We start from the raw sequence: 14,636 nt of genomic DNA on the forward strand, positions 1-14,636 counted from the left end.
TCCTCGGAAAGGAGTTTTGGCTTCCTCGGAAAGGAGTTTTGGCTTCCTCGGAAAGGAGTTTTGGCTTCCTCGGAAAGGAGTTTTGGCTTCCTCGGAGGACGGGACGTGCGGCATCCCAAGTTTCTCGTCACGATTTCATGCAAACAACACCAAAAAATCTCCGGAAAGTCATCTGAGAGTTGAAGAGTATTGTGAAAAATTTTTCGTCAATTGAATATACAAGTTCGTTAGTGACTACAGAGGAACGCTCACTACTGTCATCATGAACATCCGTCCTTGTAACCTTCTTCTTTTTTGAGAGCACTGACGCGCAATATGGTTCAAATGGCTCGGAGCACTATGGTACTTAACATCTGAGGTCATCAGTCCCCTAGAACTTAGAACTACTTAAACCTAACTAACCTAAGGACATCTAGGTTAGGTTAGGTTAGGTTAGGTTAGGTTAGGTTAGTCACACACATCCATGCCCGAGGCAGGATTCGAACCTGCGACCGTAGCAGTCGCGCGGTTCCGGACTGAAGCGCCTAGAACCGCTCGGCCACCGCGGCCGGCGACGCGCAATACCTTCACTTATCATATTCAAGTTAATGTCACATCGAATGTCAACAGAGTTGATTCGTTCTTCACGTTTGGCGACATTTCCATTCATTTTCAACAGCTGCTGTAGACGAACGAGAAGCAATGTGACAGTCTCTAAGCAGAATAACCTACGGTTATTGCCCCCCCCCCCCCGCCCCTGCCCCCCCCCCCCCGCGCCCTTCAACGAACAACACCTTTCCCCATCACTTCCCACGCTGCCGAAATAGGCATCGTGTGTTTTAGCAAGTAATATTGTTCAATATACGACTCACGAGACTTAAAACCAATGACATGGGGAAGGAGTAAAAGTACAGATAAATTTATCAATCCCACCACTTGGATCCTGTGATATTTGAACGAACACTGATGTGCTGGCGACAGGGCGTCCCATACCTTCAAGAAAAGGGCGAAGATAATGACGGCGCCTTGTAGGGAGCAAGGTGGACGCTGACACGGATGTAAACTATGTTTCAGATGTCTGCGGCGGAGGAGTTCGTGACTGTGCGGGTGTCCGAGGGCTTGGTGCGCGGCCGCAGGGCCACCACCGTGCAAGGCGGCTCCTACGTCAGCTTCCAGGGCCTGCCCTACGCCCGCCCCCCTGTCGGGGAACTTCGCTTCGAGGTGAGAAGCTTTCCAGCGTCCGCGAATCGGAGCGTTAAATGTCAGAACTCAGAATGTGGAAGGGGACCTATAAAATCTGAAAAAGGAAATGCAGAGGGTCAGTCTAGATACAGAGGGAGTTAGAGAAGTAAAATGGAAATAAGATAAGGATATTTAACCAGAGGAATATAGGGGAGTAGCAACTGCAGCAGGAAATAATGTACCAGGAGTAGGATTTGCCGAGATGGTAGGACAGAGAGTGAGTTACTATGAACAGTTTAGTGACAGGATTATTGTCATCAGAGTCGACTGCAAACCAACGCCAATAATTATATTTCAGGTATATATATGCCTGCGTCACAAGCAGAAGATGAACTGATACAGGAAGTATTTGAGGTTGAGGGCATTGAATATGTAATTTCAGTGCGTAGAGAGATTAAAATCGAATGGTATTGGATGACTGGAACGCTATAGTAGAAGGAAGACCATGGGCTCGATTGTAATAATGATAGAGGAGGAAGACTAATTGAGTTCTGCAGTAAATTTTAGTTGGTAATAATGAATACGCTGTTCAAAAATCACGAGAGGTGGAGGTGTACTTGGAAAAACATGGAGACACCGGACGATTCCAGCTGGATCACATCATGGTAACACAGGGTTCCGAAATTGGTTTAACAGGATCGTCTGGAAGAATCATTGTGGAAAGGAGTGGGGTACTGTAGTACTGAGAAATGATGTACGTTTGAAGTCGTCTATGACTGTAGGTCCTGCGATCATGAATACAGTTGGCAGTTCAGATGAAGTGGACTGGATATCTCTATGAAAGGCAACCACAGAAGCTGGGCAGTCAAAACAGGTACAAGAACTGCAAAGAAATCTGGTGTGACAGAAGCAGTTAGTAAATACACGATTGTGTAAAGAGTCTAACCCCCACGTATAAAGCAACTTTAAACTTCTGATTACTTTACAAATAAGTTAATGTGTTGAGTAATTAACCTTAAGCGCGAAGTGAGAAAAAGTTTATAAAACGTTTGAAATTGTCTAAGGTTTGCTGGAAGCCAGTGTTGTCAACCTGCATAAGTGTAATCTGGGTAATTTGCACCCCTTTCCAATCAAAAGCTGGTTTTTGATACAGCTTAGTGTTTGACATCCTGTCTCCTGAACTACGTTTCGACCCATATGATTTTTAACCATAGTAGGTGTTTTGCATTGCTGTGTTTAACCTTTAACGTAACATTGTACCTCTTAATGAGTAATTATGACAGAATTTTACGTTGTCAAATTTAGTCAGTAATTATATGAAATACTGAAAATCATATTGTTGTTGCCTCTGAGAGCCGTTGGATAGGTTACGTGCACCTGATACCATGCACCATGAACAGTTAACCGAGAAAGTCGTTTAGTAATATGGTCTCCAACTGATCGACGGAAAAAGGAACATCATAAGTCAATTAGGAATGAAATAAATAGGAAGTGCAGGAAAAGCAAGGCGAAATGATCGCAGGAAAACTGAAGAAAATGAAGACATGGTTCTCGGAGGAAATGGTTCAGCGTATAGGAAAGTCAAAACAGCATTCGGTGAAATTAAAAGCGAAGGCGTATAAGGGGAACTACTATCGATAGAGGAATGACTGAGTAAATCGAACCAGTTATGCAACTCTGAAACACTCTGAGCTGAGCGCGTGTTTTCCTGCAGCTACCTCGTGTCGCTGTCGCCTTCAACACTGCCGAATCGCCTCCGGCCACGCGCTACAATGTGAGATACGACTACGGTTGCCAGCTTAAATTGACAACATTACCGAACATATGTTGAGCTGAGAGTTGAGGGTGAACACAATAAACATTAAGAATTATATTTATTATTGCTAGGTACAGTTCTCAGCAAATTTTTGTTACCGTTAATGTTTTGATAAAAGTCGTTGATGTTGCAAACCTCAGATTACAAAATTCTGCTTTTACGGTACCGACACTTAGTTCGTTTCTGGCGTCAGACCATAAATGACTCTCGTGACTGAAGACTCGTTCTGTATAGACATTCCTGCATCGAATCGCCATTATCCTGTTGACAGTTTTTTTTTTTTTTGTATTAGGCATTTTTTCTTCGTTTACAGACGTTTTCCAGGAAAACGTGTTTGTGAACGTAGAAGATTGACTTCGTAATAGTCCCAAAGTTTTATTACTATACGGATCTCTTCGTGCAAACTACCTTCACTGCGTTACAAATAGGCTGGCCAGGGCGCCAGAGGAAGGAAGAGACGGACAACGATCAGTAAAAGATTGCGAATGCAAAATGGGCCGTCTGGCAACAGCGAACAAAAAGTTTATTGACTTGATTTTGCAAATAAATTTAGTGATATCAGTGGAATCCTAAATATACCGAACCACTCGTACTTCGGTACAGTACACCAGACACGGACTGAAATACCGAACAGTTGCATAAAAAGAACCGAACACCTAGCAAGGTGTGACCCAGGGGTGGTGACAAGGGGGGACTATGGGGGCTGTAGCCCGCCCTCCCCCCCCCCCCAGCCTCCCCCAATGGAGTATGGAGTATCAAATTACTTTGGATAAAATGACTTCAGAAATCAGCGGATATGTTACTCCAACAGATTCATTTTTTTTATAATTATGTAGCAATATATGTTGCAATGTATTTCAAACACATTTTAACAAAAGAATAAGAGCGGCAAATAGTTTACTACCTAAACCAATAAATATCAATTAACTTAAAATGGGCGTCTTATTATTTATTAATGCACTTTTTTTTACACTAAACTCCAAACCAGTTACCAAAAACTACTTCAAGCAACACCAAATTTTACCAATTTGTCGCTGGAGTACCCCAACTCTCCTTCTGTTAGGCGATATTCCATCCCCCCCTCCCCTCCTCCCCCCCCCTCCCCACCCTGGTGTGACTACCCTTTCGGGTTCCGTGCAAAGAGTCGCGTGCATTGGTAAAGTGACGAATTATGAGTTTTGATTTATTCCATCGGTTGGTTGGATACCAGCATAGAATAGAGAAAAATGGCAGTCAACGATCTGCAGAATTAAAATGACGATCGCTTTGTTCACGGCAATTATAGCTAGCCTCTAGGAGAAAACTCAAGGCAGAAAAAAAATTCAGTTCAGCACTAAAAGCAAACTGTAATTTCACGCTATCGCTGGTTATGTGAAACTCTCTTCACACTAGATACACGACCTGCCGCGTTACCAGCAGATGAGCGGTCCTCGATGGCGTTTGGTTGCAGATTATAAGCGACACAGACTGATTCCAGACGAAAAAAGAATGTTAGAAGAAAATTAAGAGCAAATAAAGTAAATATGATAACAATAAAATGGCAAAGAATTAGAAATTAAAAAATTGAATTTAAACCAATTAACTGAATAAAAATAATAATCAAACTCTGGTTAGATTAGAAATGAAACGTAAATTTGCAGAATTTAACGAGATTCGAACCTAGGACTTTCTACATGTTTGGTTAATGGACTAACCATTGTGCTAGCCACAACATTCTAGTGGGAGGGAGCTGTATTTGTGTCTGTGGTGCTCCAGTCTCAACGATGAATTGCGGCCTTCAAAAATTCGGCTTCACGCTATGTCGTGCGAAGGTTAACAAACATAAGCAAATTTCTGTTATAACAACTGAATATGTGGCGCTGAATCGCGTCTTGTGCTGAAGTATCCAGCACTGCTTTGTTGTTGCTGTGTCTGAAACGTATGTATTAGCATCGTTGCGTGCGTTTTTTGTTTTTGGTGTGACTGTCTTGTGAGAAATACGAAGTAATAGTGCCAGACCCATGATTGGGGATCCAAACACGTCAGAAAAGAGTGCCACACAATAAATTGGAAGTGAACTGTCCAGTTGTAAAATTTGGAAAACTTGTGGTGAGGACTATGGGACCAAACTTCTGTGGTTATCGATCACTAGGCTTGTGCACTACTTACGCTAAGGATGACACACACACACACACGCACGCACGCACGCACGCACGCACGCACGCACGCGCGCGCGCACGCGCGCGCGCGCGCGCGCCTGAGGGAGGACTCGAACCTCTGACGGGGGGAGCCGCTACAAGACGCCCTAGACCACACGGCTACTCCGTGCAGCTGCCCAGTTGTGGCAGTTTGGCAATGGCGAGCGCTTTGGGCGTGATGCTGACCACTGTGATTGGAGAAAACCACCTCCAACGCATAAAGTATCAACTGTCAAGTAATTTTAGTCGGGCTGTGGTAACAGATGTAGCAAAAGTGAAAATGGATATTAAGGTGGCTAATTAGAAGCCAAAACCGGTGATTATTGCGATCAAGATTGACTAGGAGTACAGTTGGGATAAAACTGAAGAGTCTAATAGGTTCTGTTTGGTATTACATTTAGACACAATGTTGAGCTGTATGAAGCATTTTATGGCTTTTTAAATCTTAAAGGTCGCCTATCCAGCTCAGTTTCTACCAATATTTTTTCCAATAAATAATGAAAAAAATAAATGAAATCTGTTGATGTTCGATTAGTGGAGAACTGTTTCTTTTTGCAGCCCCCTCAGCCAGCTGAGAGCTGGTCAGGTGTGAGAGACGCGCTGTCAGAGGGCGCGGCCTGCATCCAGTACAACCTGATCGTGCGCCAGCTTGTTGGCAGCGAGGACTGCCTCTACCTCAACGTGTACACTCCACAGGTATGCCCAACGCTTCCTGCAGCCTCCTGTATAGGCAAACCTCAAGAGTTCCTGCTGCAAAGCACTCTGCCATTGCCTGGAAAAGTCACACGAATATTAAATCGCTCAAAAAGAAATAGGACCGAATCTGCCCTTGCGCTCTTTGCTAAGTGCTGGAAATTCTGACGGGGATGCCCCATCATTCTAAGAGGGAGAGACCGGATCCTGGAGATCAATTGGCACGGAGGAGGAGGGAAGCCGAGCCGTGGCATGCTTATCGGGCAGGCCCTGACTGCCTGCACTTCTTGCAATCGCGCTTAAAAATTAAGTATTTTCGAGAAAGAATATTGAAAGTCGCACCAGACTTAAAACATGAGTACGCCAGTTTTGTATGTGAGTACAGCAATGATTTTTAAGATTCAAGTTTCATAGCAATGCAAGTTGTTCTGTAACAAAATGTGATCTTACTGTAATAAACTGGCAATGGCAAATTCATACCAGTTCGAGATAAATCAGTGGCAGCAATTGGAGAGTGAATGAAGTCTGAACCAGTATGGACGTGTTAAATGAATTTAAAGTGGAGTAATATTAAGTGGTCTATGCAAAAGTGGTCAAATATTAGTGTAACCTCTTCATTATTAATAAAAATATTTTGAAATGGGCATCATCATTTGAGAGAATAGATATGACTTGCGTCATAGCCTCACGGTCGGAACTTCAGTCATCAGCGCATAAATCTTGCGAGTAAGTTTGCTCTCTCTCTGTAACTGGATACTTATTAATGTCTGATGGCAAATTTTTCTAAGATAGTCGGACTGGCATTCACACTGTGTCGCCAATCGTAAACGAGAAAATGGGGCGTGTGCATAGTGTTCAGTCTGTAAACAAGCCATAAATAAACATGACAAGCTTACGCCATGTGCACATTGTTACTTTGCGGCAAGGACTGCCAGTACAGAACCTTGACATTAAGGCGGAATCTTCCGAAAGCTCAGCGGCTATCATGACACACAAAACATTGATGAACTTCCTCTTTGTGGTCAACTATCCTAGCTGATGACTGGTACACACTAATTATGGATGGCAAGTACCAGAGCCGTAGATCCTGCAACCCTGGTAAAATTGCCAAAGCTGCCCACCCCCTCCTGTCAAATACCTTTTAGCAGGTACTCCTGCGTAAATTTACCACATTTAATAACTTTTTTAAGTAGGTCTGATAAAGACGGTGTATTACTGAAAAATATTACTTTAGTTGACTACATTAATGAAACACTTGCACATAAAAAATTAAATGTGACATTGTAGTACAGAAATAAATTACAAATAGTATAAACTTTCTAAATAAATTGAAAGTTAAAAAAACTGTATCTTATTGTTTATGGATATTGTGTATTGGTTTTAGTACGATGTATAATAATGAACAGGACATAAGAAAAAGATAGGAAGCAGTTGCTGAAAAGTTTTGGGTGTAAATTATGGCTCCTGTCCATGAATCATGTTTTTATTAGGCCTATAATTTAACCTTTCAGTTCTGTTCCTTAAGTGAAGCAGACTCAAGTTCAGTTTTTGTCCTATTCAATCATAAAGAGAGCAAACTTTGGTAGTCTGCATTCACTACTTACACTACTTTCATCATACATTAACAGAATAATGCTTTCGATAGACTTGACAACTAATAACTGACATAATAATGTCAATCAGCTGACCAAGGCTTATTTCTGAATATTCTTCATTTGCTCAGCAGATAGTACCAACAGAAACTTGGCAGCAGAAAAGGTACTGGATGGAGGGGCAAGTAATGTACATTTCCCCTCCACCTTTTCTGCCAGCTACCTCCATCATTGCATCTCACTCTTGTCCTCAATTGGCAGATATTTGTAAACCTTGCAAGCCTTCGGTGAAATTGCATACCTGTATGTGCATCAGTACCTGCTCATCTACCTTTAAGATTGTACAATACCATAATGAAGTAGCAGTAATAACTCTTTTGTTGAACATGAGCTAACTCCATAAGTGACAGCTGTGTGAACCAAGTGAACCATTGCCACATAAAGCATGTTAGCAATAGCTGTCTGTTCAGTAGTAGTCCTATCTTCATGATGCTGCTTGCACAAAATGATGCTGTGGAAGTCACTGAGAGAAAACAGCAAGCATTTACAGGTGCAGGCCAAGAGAAAACACATAAGACAGGAGTACGTGGGAGAACTGATGTTTCTTCGTGGCTAGTTCTTAAACTAATTTCCTGTCATAGTTTCTGAGGTCAGTTTTTGCATCCCCTCTGTGTCTGCGACCACACCAGTGTCTACCTTGTTGCCCACATGGTACTGCCCATGAAGATACATCAAGGAGAACACAACAGAACTACAAGCTGCCTTTTTGGAGGCAGCTGGGAGGTCTATGTGTATCGGGCCGAATGCAACTCTCTCCACACTATCATTTTGGTTCCTTTGCATCCATTGAAAACATTAGTATGCTGAATTCAAACTCTTTGACGCTGTTGTTCATGAAGAATGTAGGCGAGGGAACTCCTAGAATGGAAGTTGGATCAATGGCATCAGGTTGTTGACACTGAAGAATGCAGTATTTGTTTGACATCTGATGATGGTCATAGAAAATTGTGGAGATTACCAGTATCAATGCACATTTCATGCATGCAGTCATGTACAGATGTCACACTCAATGGCTTAAGTCATTTATAAAGAGGCAAAATTGTTACTCAGCACCCCACATTATTTAGTTTAGTGAACTTTTGTGCACAGATCTTATTTTATAATATTAGATATGTCATGTTGCAAGGCTTATATAGAATAAACATAATTATTTACAGATACATCATTCAACAGAAAACAAATAAAATTGAAAACGGGTAAGCAGTAGTGACTCTGTGTGTGTGTGTGTGTGTGTGTGTGTGTGTGTGTGTGTGTGTGTGTGTGTGTGTGTGTGTGTGTGTGTGTGTGTGAGAGAGAGATCAAAATTTGTAAATAATGATAATATGTTTAGATCATATGATAAAAAGTACAATCCATTTATACAAACTTAAAAACTATATTTTAAATCACATTTAGACAAATATACACTTACCCCACACGGTGTCTTCTGTATTCTCAACACTACACATTGTCTTCCTTTCTTCCTTCCTCAGGAAAGTGGTTTCAGAAAAATTATTCTACACCTTTCCCCATTTTAAATTTACCTTTGTTCTACAAATTTACCTTCCTTTGTCATTTGAAGATATTTAGTTCCTTTACCAAGTGGTAGTTTGTTATAAAATGCACTTCTGCATCTCTACAGTCCCTATCTATCATTGTTGGCTTTTCCTGCAGGTACAGTAATTTTCTCTAGTTCCTTTGTTGTGGTTGTAAAAATATGTTTTTAAGTGCCGAACAATTTACAAGTAAAGCACAGTTAATATTTTAAATTCCTTAAAATTGTTTTTGCAGGAAGCCCATAGTTTTTGTTTTGCTATGCATCTCGTGGCTTGCTTTTAAAGTTCTCTGAACATGTACATCTGTTCCTCCTCGCCATATGGTATGCAGTACAATGTGTGTGGCAATGTTAGCCCATAGCTAGAAAAAAAAATCTGTATCCATTGTACAGGAAATTTTTTTCCTTATCAATATATTTGAACTCATTTTTGAGTAGATCTTATTGATGTGGTTTTACCACGTCAGAAATTTATCCACCTCTATTCCCAGAAATCTATTACAGTTCATTGTTCCTAGGTCTGTGCCCACAGTGCTCAGATCAAAATCCTCTGAGCAGACAGTTCTGTTTGTTTGAAATATTATACATGCTGCTATTCTTCCTGTGAATTGGTAGATTATTTTCACTGAAATGTCTTTTTCCCATCTATATGTTCTCACTGGCTATATTTTGCAGATCCTTTACTGAGTCTCTGTATGAACTCTTCATATGCATCTCCTCCCCTCCCTCTCTCCCTCCACTCCCCTCCCTCTCTCCCTCCACTCCCCTCCCTCTCTCCCTCCACTCCCCTCCCTCTCTCCCTCCACTCCCCTCCCCTCCCCTCCCCTCCCCTCCCCTCCCCTCCCCTCGCCCCAACAACAGTCTGACCACCAAGTACAAGTCTTATTTCAGTCGATGCCACATTGGGCAACTTGAACGTGGGTGATAAGGATGAAATGATAACACAATACCCAGTGCACGAGCAGAGAAAATCTCCTACTTGGCCAGGAATCAAGCCCAGGCCCGCTGCACATTACCACCTAGCTAAGGAGGCAGGCATAAAATAATAAATCTTCATATATGAATGGTACATGTCATGAATAGTACTTGCTGTCAAAACGTACTGCCATGCTATCAATGTGTCCCTTCATTCATAAAATGTGCCGATTTCAATTAATTTTCAAATTAAAATCTCTCGTTGCTTAATTATTAAAGTTAATGATCATGTAAGTAGTTCCATCAATGCTTCTTATCGAGACCTACAGTTAAAGTATTCAATTTATTTGGTGGCATGAATATTTTATACATTATAAATTATTAAGTATATTAGTTATGTTAAAAACTACCTGTCACTGTATCTTCTCACATGTCATTTCCAATTCATATCTTATCATCATTAGATTCATAATCAAATTCTCTTTCATTTGGCACCTAGTGCTTCCTCGTGCTTGACACCTCATGCTTCCTTGTGCTGAGTGTGGGTCATGCTGCACAAGTGCAAATAAGTACATTGCAACTTGAAAACTTTAACAGCTACCAGAAACCAGCACCATGATGGGGTCACAGAAAACACCCATGGAGCTGCACTACTCCAGTCGCTGGCCAGTATCACCCAGCCACCGCCAGCCAGTTGCCGACACTCAGTTCGCACGCATAACTTAATGCTGCACTCAAACAGAATCCCAATACAAAAATATGACTCAGTGTGTTACACTGTACAAATGTTTTAGTATCATGTAAAAATCTGAAGTAAATGAGATAAGAACTTTCGAGATTTTGCTATAAGATTTCCCCTTTATATATTAGTATAGATGAGTAGCAGAGGTCCTAATAGTGAGCTACTCGATATTTCGCTTCCATGCAATCTGAGTAGACATTTTTCTCTATGTAGTTTGTCACTCTGATCCTTTTCTCTAAGATGATGGTCTTTTTCTTCTTCATGCTGGAGCTCACACTAGAGTTATTTCTGATAAACTGCTTTACTCCTTTCTCATCACATGTGCCTTTGTATACTAGCAGAACCTTGCTCGTTTTTACGCATTTTGGAAATACTCCTTCATTCATTACTGAATTTACTCACTTTTCATCAGCTACCATAGTGGTTGGATTGTTAGACACATTGAAAACATGCTGCTTTTTGTGCTGAATTATGCGACCCCAGATGTCCAATGAAAGCAACCTCTTACACAATGGTCACTCTGAAATTTGGTTGAGATGAACTTGTAACATCCCCTTTTGTTTTTCACAGATTGTCATTGACAAGTTGTGACCCTGTCCCTACCCATGGAAGTAAGGATCTCTCTAGGACTGCAGTTATTATTCTGTGTTACAGTACTACAATTGATACACGATTGCTTGTAGACACATTACACTGCATAGATACACCAACAAATTGGGCAATATCATTCATTTTGTATCGATGGGTATGTTCTAACACAACGGCTCCTTTGTCATTCTGACACAGCCCCATATTGGCTCAATTCACTGTGCTCATTCTGTACTTGCATATCTATCTATCTCTCTCTCTCTCTCTCTCTCTCTCTCTCTCTCTCTCTCTCTCTCTCACACACACACACACACACACACACACACACACACACTCACTCACTCACAAGTGACGGAGAGTCACGTGCCTATGTAGTACCAGCTCTATGCTATAATGCTATAGGTAGTACTCTAAAGTGACCAGGAGTTCTCTTATGGAAGTGATTAATATATTGTCTGGTGAGTTTATTTACATTAATGTTATCGTAGACTGTCCTATTCACCTGAATAGACTACACCATAAATAAAGCTGAAACAGGCACAACTTTATGTAAAGTCTTGGTGACAGAAAACAGCTTTACAATGTTAGCTGCGGTATTTCAGGTGCCAAGCGGAGATGATGACAGCACAACAAAGCTGCCAGTGATGGTGTGGCTACATGGGGGTGGATTCGTCGAAGGCTCTGGCACGGCAGCAGCACATGGTCCTGACTTCTTGGTTGACAGTGGTGTCATACTCGTCACCGTCAACTACCGGCTCGGTGTCCTCGGTCAGGCCCATTGCGCTTTACTTGGCTCTTGCTCCACTTCTGTCCCTTCCCTCTAAACCACACCCTACAAAATCACTTTTCCTTTCCAGAATGAATCTACTGTTTGAAAAACTTCCTGTCAAATTAAAACTGAGTGACAGACCAGGCTCAAACCCAGAACTTCATCTTTAATGAACAATGCTCTTCCTCACTGAGCTCTGAGTGTCAATGCAACATGGTTTGCAGGAGAACTTATGTGGTGTTTGGAAACTAGGAGAGATGTACTGGCAGAACTGAAGCTATGAAGATGGGTTGTGAATTGTGCCCAGTGCCTCAGTCACTAAGAACACTGCCTACATATGGCAAAGGTGTAGGTTTGAGTCCTGGCCTGATATACAGATGTAATCTGTCACGAAGGTACATATATTCCACTGTTAGATAGTGTTAATGAATGACCTCAATAGACTATCATCTTTAAGTTATGCTCCACAGATCTTTAATAAGACATTTTTATCTGTAATAAGCACCAATCTCTTGTGTGATGTGCAAATACCATTGACAGTATACAATCAACTATCAGATATTCAAATTTTAAAATTGTGTCTATAACATGTCTATAATTTTAAAATACATGTCCGCTTGGTGCTGTGCAAGTATGTGAGCCCGGTGTGTAGGATGAGATGATCTAGCCTAGAAAACAGCTGTGTTGTGTACAGAAAATTTAATGATTATTCTGCATTAGGTTCCTCGTGGCTCCCCCCCCCCCCCCCCCCCCCCCCCCCCGAAACTCTTTCAAGAATTCTTCCACATCTTTATCTACAGCCAAACTCTGCAAATCACTGTGATGTTCATGGCAGAGGGCACTTCCCATTGTACCAGTTAGCCCTTCTTTCCCCTCTCTTCACGTACGGAGAGCAGGATGAATGACTTTAAATGCCTCTGTATGTGCTGTAATTTATCTAATTTGTTCCTTGTGTTCCCTACATTAGCAATGTGTAGGAGATTGTACTACATTTTTAGATTCATCATTGACTGGTTCTTGAAACACTGCATGTAGGCTTTCTCAGGACAGTTTGCATCTACTCAGCTGTCTGCCAGTTCAGTTTCTTCAACATCTCTGTGACAGACTTCCATGGGTCAAACAGACCTGTGATCATTTATGTTGTGGTTATCTGTATACATTCAGTACCTCCTGTTAGTCCTATTTGGTGCAGATTCCATAAACTAGGTCAACATTTGGGAATGGGTCACACAGGTGTTCTTAAACAATCTCCTCTACAGACTTATCTCATGTTCTACCAATGAACTGAAGGCTGCCCCCTGCTTAACCCAAGCCTGAGCCTATGTGACTGTTCCATTTCATGTAGCATTTGGATGAGTTAAGTGATTTCAATGGTGTCTCACTTGTATTGCATTCACAAGATACTTTTTTTTTAAATGCACAGTTTCACATTTCTGCATATTTAAAGCAAGCTACTGTTCTTTGTGCCACTTTATAATCTTACAGAGATCTGAAAATATTTTTGCAGACTTTTTCAGGCAATACTTCATTATAGGTAAGTGCATCATATGCAAAACATCTGAGATTACTGTAAGTACTGTCTGCAGTATGAATAGCATGGTTCCCAATGAACTTCCCTGGTGCACACCTGAAGTTAATTTTACATTTGTCGATGTCTCTCCATCCCAGAGGACTACTACATCCTCCCAACTAAGATATACTCAAATCCTCAAAGCAGTCACAAATTTTGCTTGATACTCCATATGATCATGCTTCCAGTAGCAAGCCTATGTGTGGTACTGAGTAGAATGCTTTTCAGAAATGAAAGATAGTACATATCTTTGACTGTCTTGATCTATGGCCTTCAGTATGTCATGTGAGGAAAGTGCAAGTTGAGTTTCACATTATTGATGCTTTTGGTATCCATGCTGGTTGACAAGAAGGTGGTTCTTCTAAAGATAATTCGTTATCTTTTAGCTCAGAATACATTAAAAGATTCTACAGCAAATGTATGTAAAGGATACTAGATGGCAGTTTTGTGGGTCAGTTTTGCTACCCTTCTTGGAGATGACTGTCACCTGTGCTTTCTTCCAACTACTGGGCAAAGTTTTTTGTTTGAGTGATCTGTGGTATATTATCATTAAAACAGAGGCTAACTTAGTCACAAATTCTAACTAGGCAACAAATTCAGTATGGAATCTGATAGGAATTCCATCAGGCCTGGAACTGTGTTCAGTTTTCGCAATTTCAGCTATTTTTTAATACAAAAGGCAGTGATAGCTATAAAATTCATCTTTGCAGTGGTGCAAGAATTAATTGTGAAGGACCATTTGAAAACAAAATGAAGCATTTTTGCTTTAGCTATGCTACCCTTAGTTTGATGGACTTGACCATTGGTGCCTGGACACTAACTTTGGTACTGCTAATTTCCTATATATATGACCAGAATTTTTATGGGTTTTTTAGTTAGAGATCATGCACTCCATGCACAGTCAGCTGTCTGGGGGTATCAGTGTCTGATGTGTAGTGTGCATATTTAAAGTAACCCTACAGTTCTCAACATTAAGGTGCAAGTCTAGGAAGTGACATAATAGCTTTTAACAGAATTTT

The 14,636-nt window shown here is 41.2% G+C and overlaps 2 protein-coding genes across 2 annotated transcripts in view; both read left to right on the forward strand.

The window, feature by feature from the left end:
• The window catches only part of LOC126236312 (juvenile hormone esterase-like), a 557,639-nt gene that overhangs the window by 314,318 nt on the left and 228,685 nt on the right, over nt 1–14,636 (forward strand). The gene's annotated exons all lie outside the window — the stretch shown is intronic.
• The window catches only part of LOC126236314 (esterase FE4-like), a 136,697-nt gene that overhangs the window by 37,014 nt on the left and 85,047 nt on the right, over nt 1–14,636 (forward strand). The window contains exons 2-4 of the mRNA XM_049945525.1: nt 1,054–1,200; nt 5,713–5,850; nt 11,881–12,046. Of these exons, the coding sequence (XP_049801482.1) occupies nt 1,054–1,200; nt 5,713–5,850; nt 11,881–12,046 (451 nt within the window). The remainder of the gene's footprint in view (nt 1–1,053; nt 1,201–5,712; nt 5,851–11,880; nt 12,047–14,636) is intronic.

This window comes from Schistocerca nitens, chromosome 2 (assembly GCF_023898315.1).
Source record: "Schistocerca nitens isolate TAMUIC-IGC-003100 chromosome 2, iqSchNite1.1, whole genome shotgun sequence".
NCBI classification, from domain to species: domain Eukaryota; kingdom Metazoa; phylum Arthropoda; class Insecta; order Orthoptera; family Acrididae; genus Schistocerca; species Schistocerca nitens.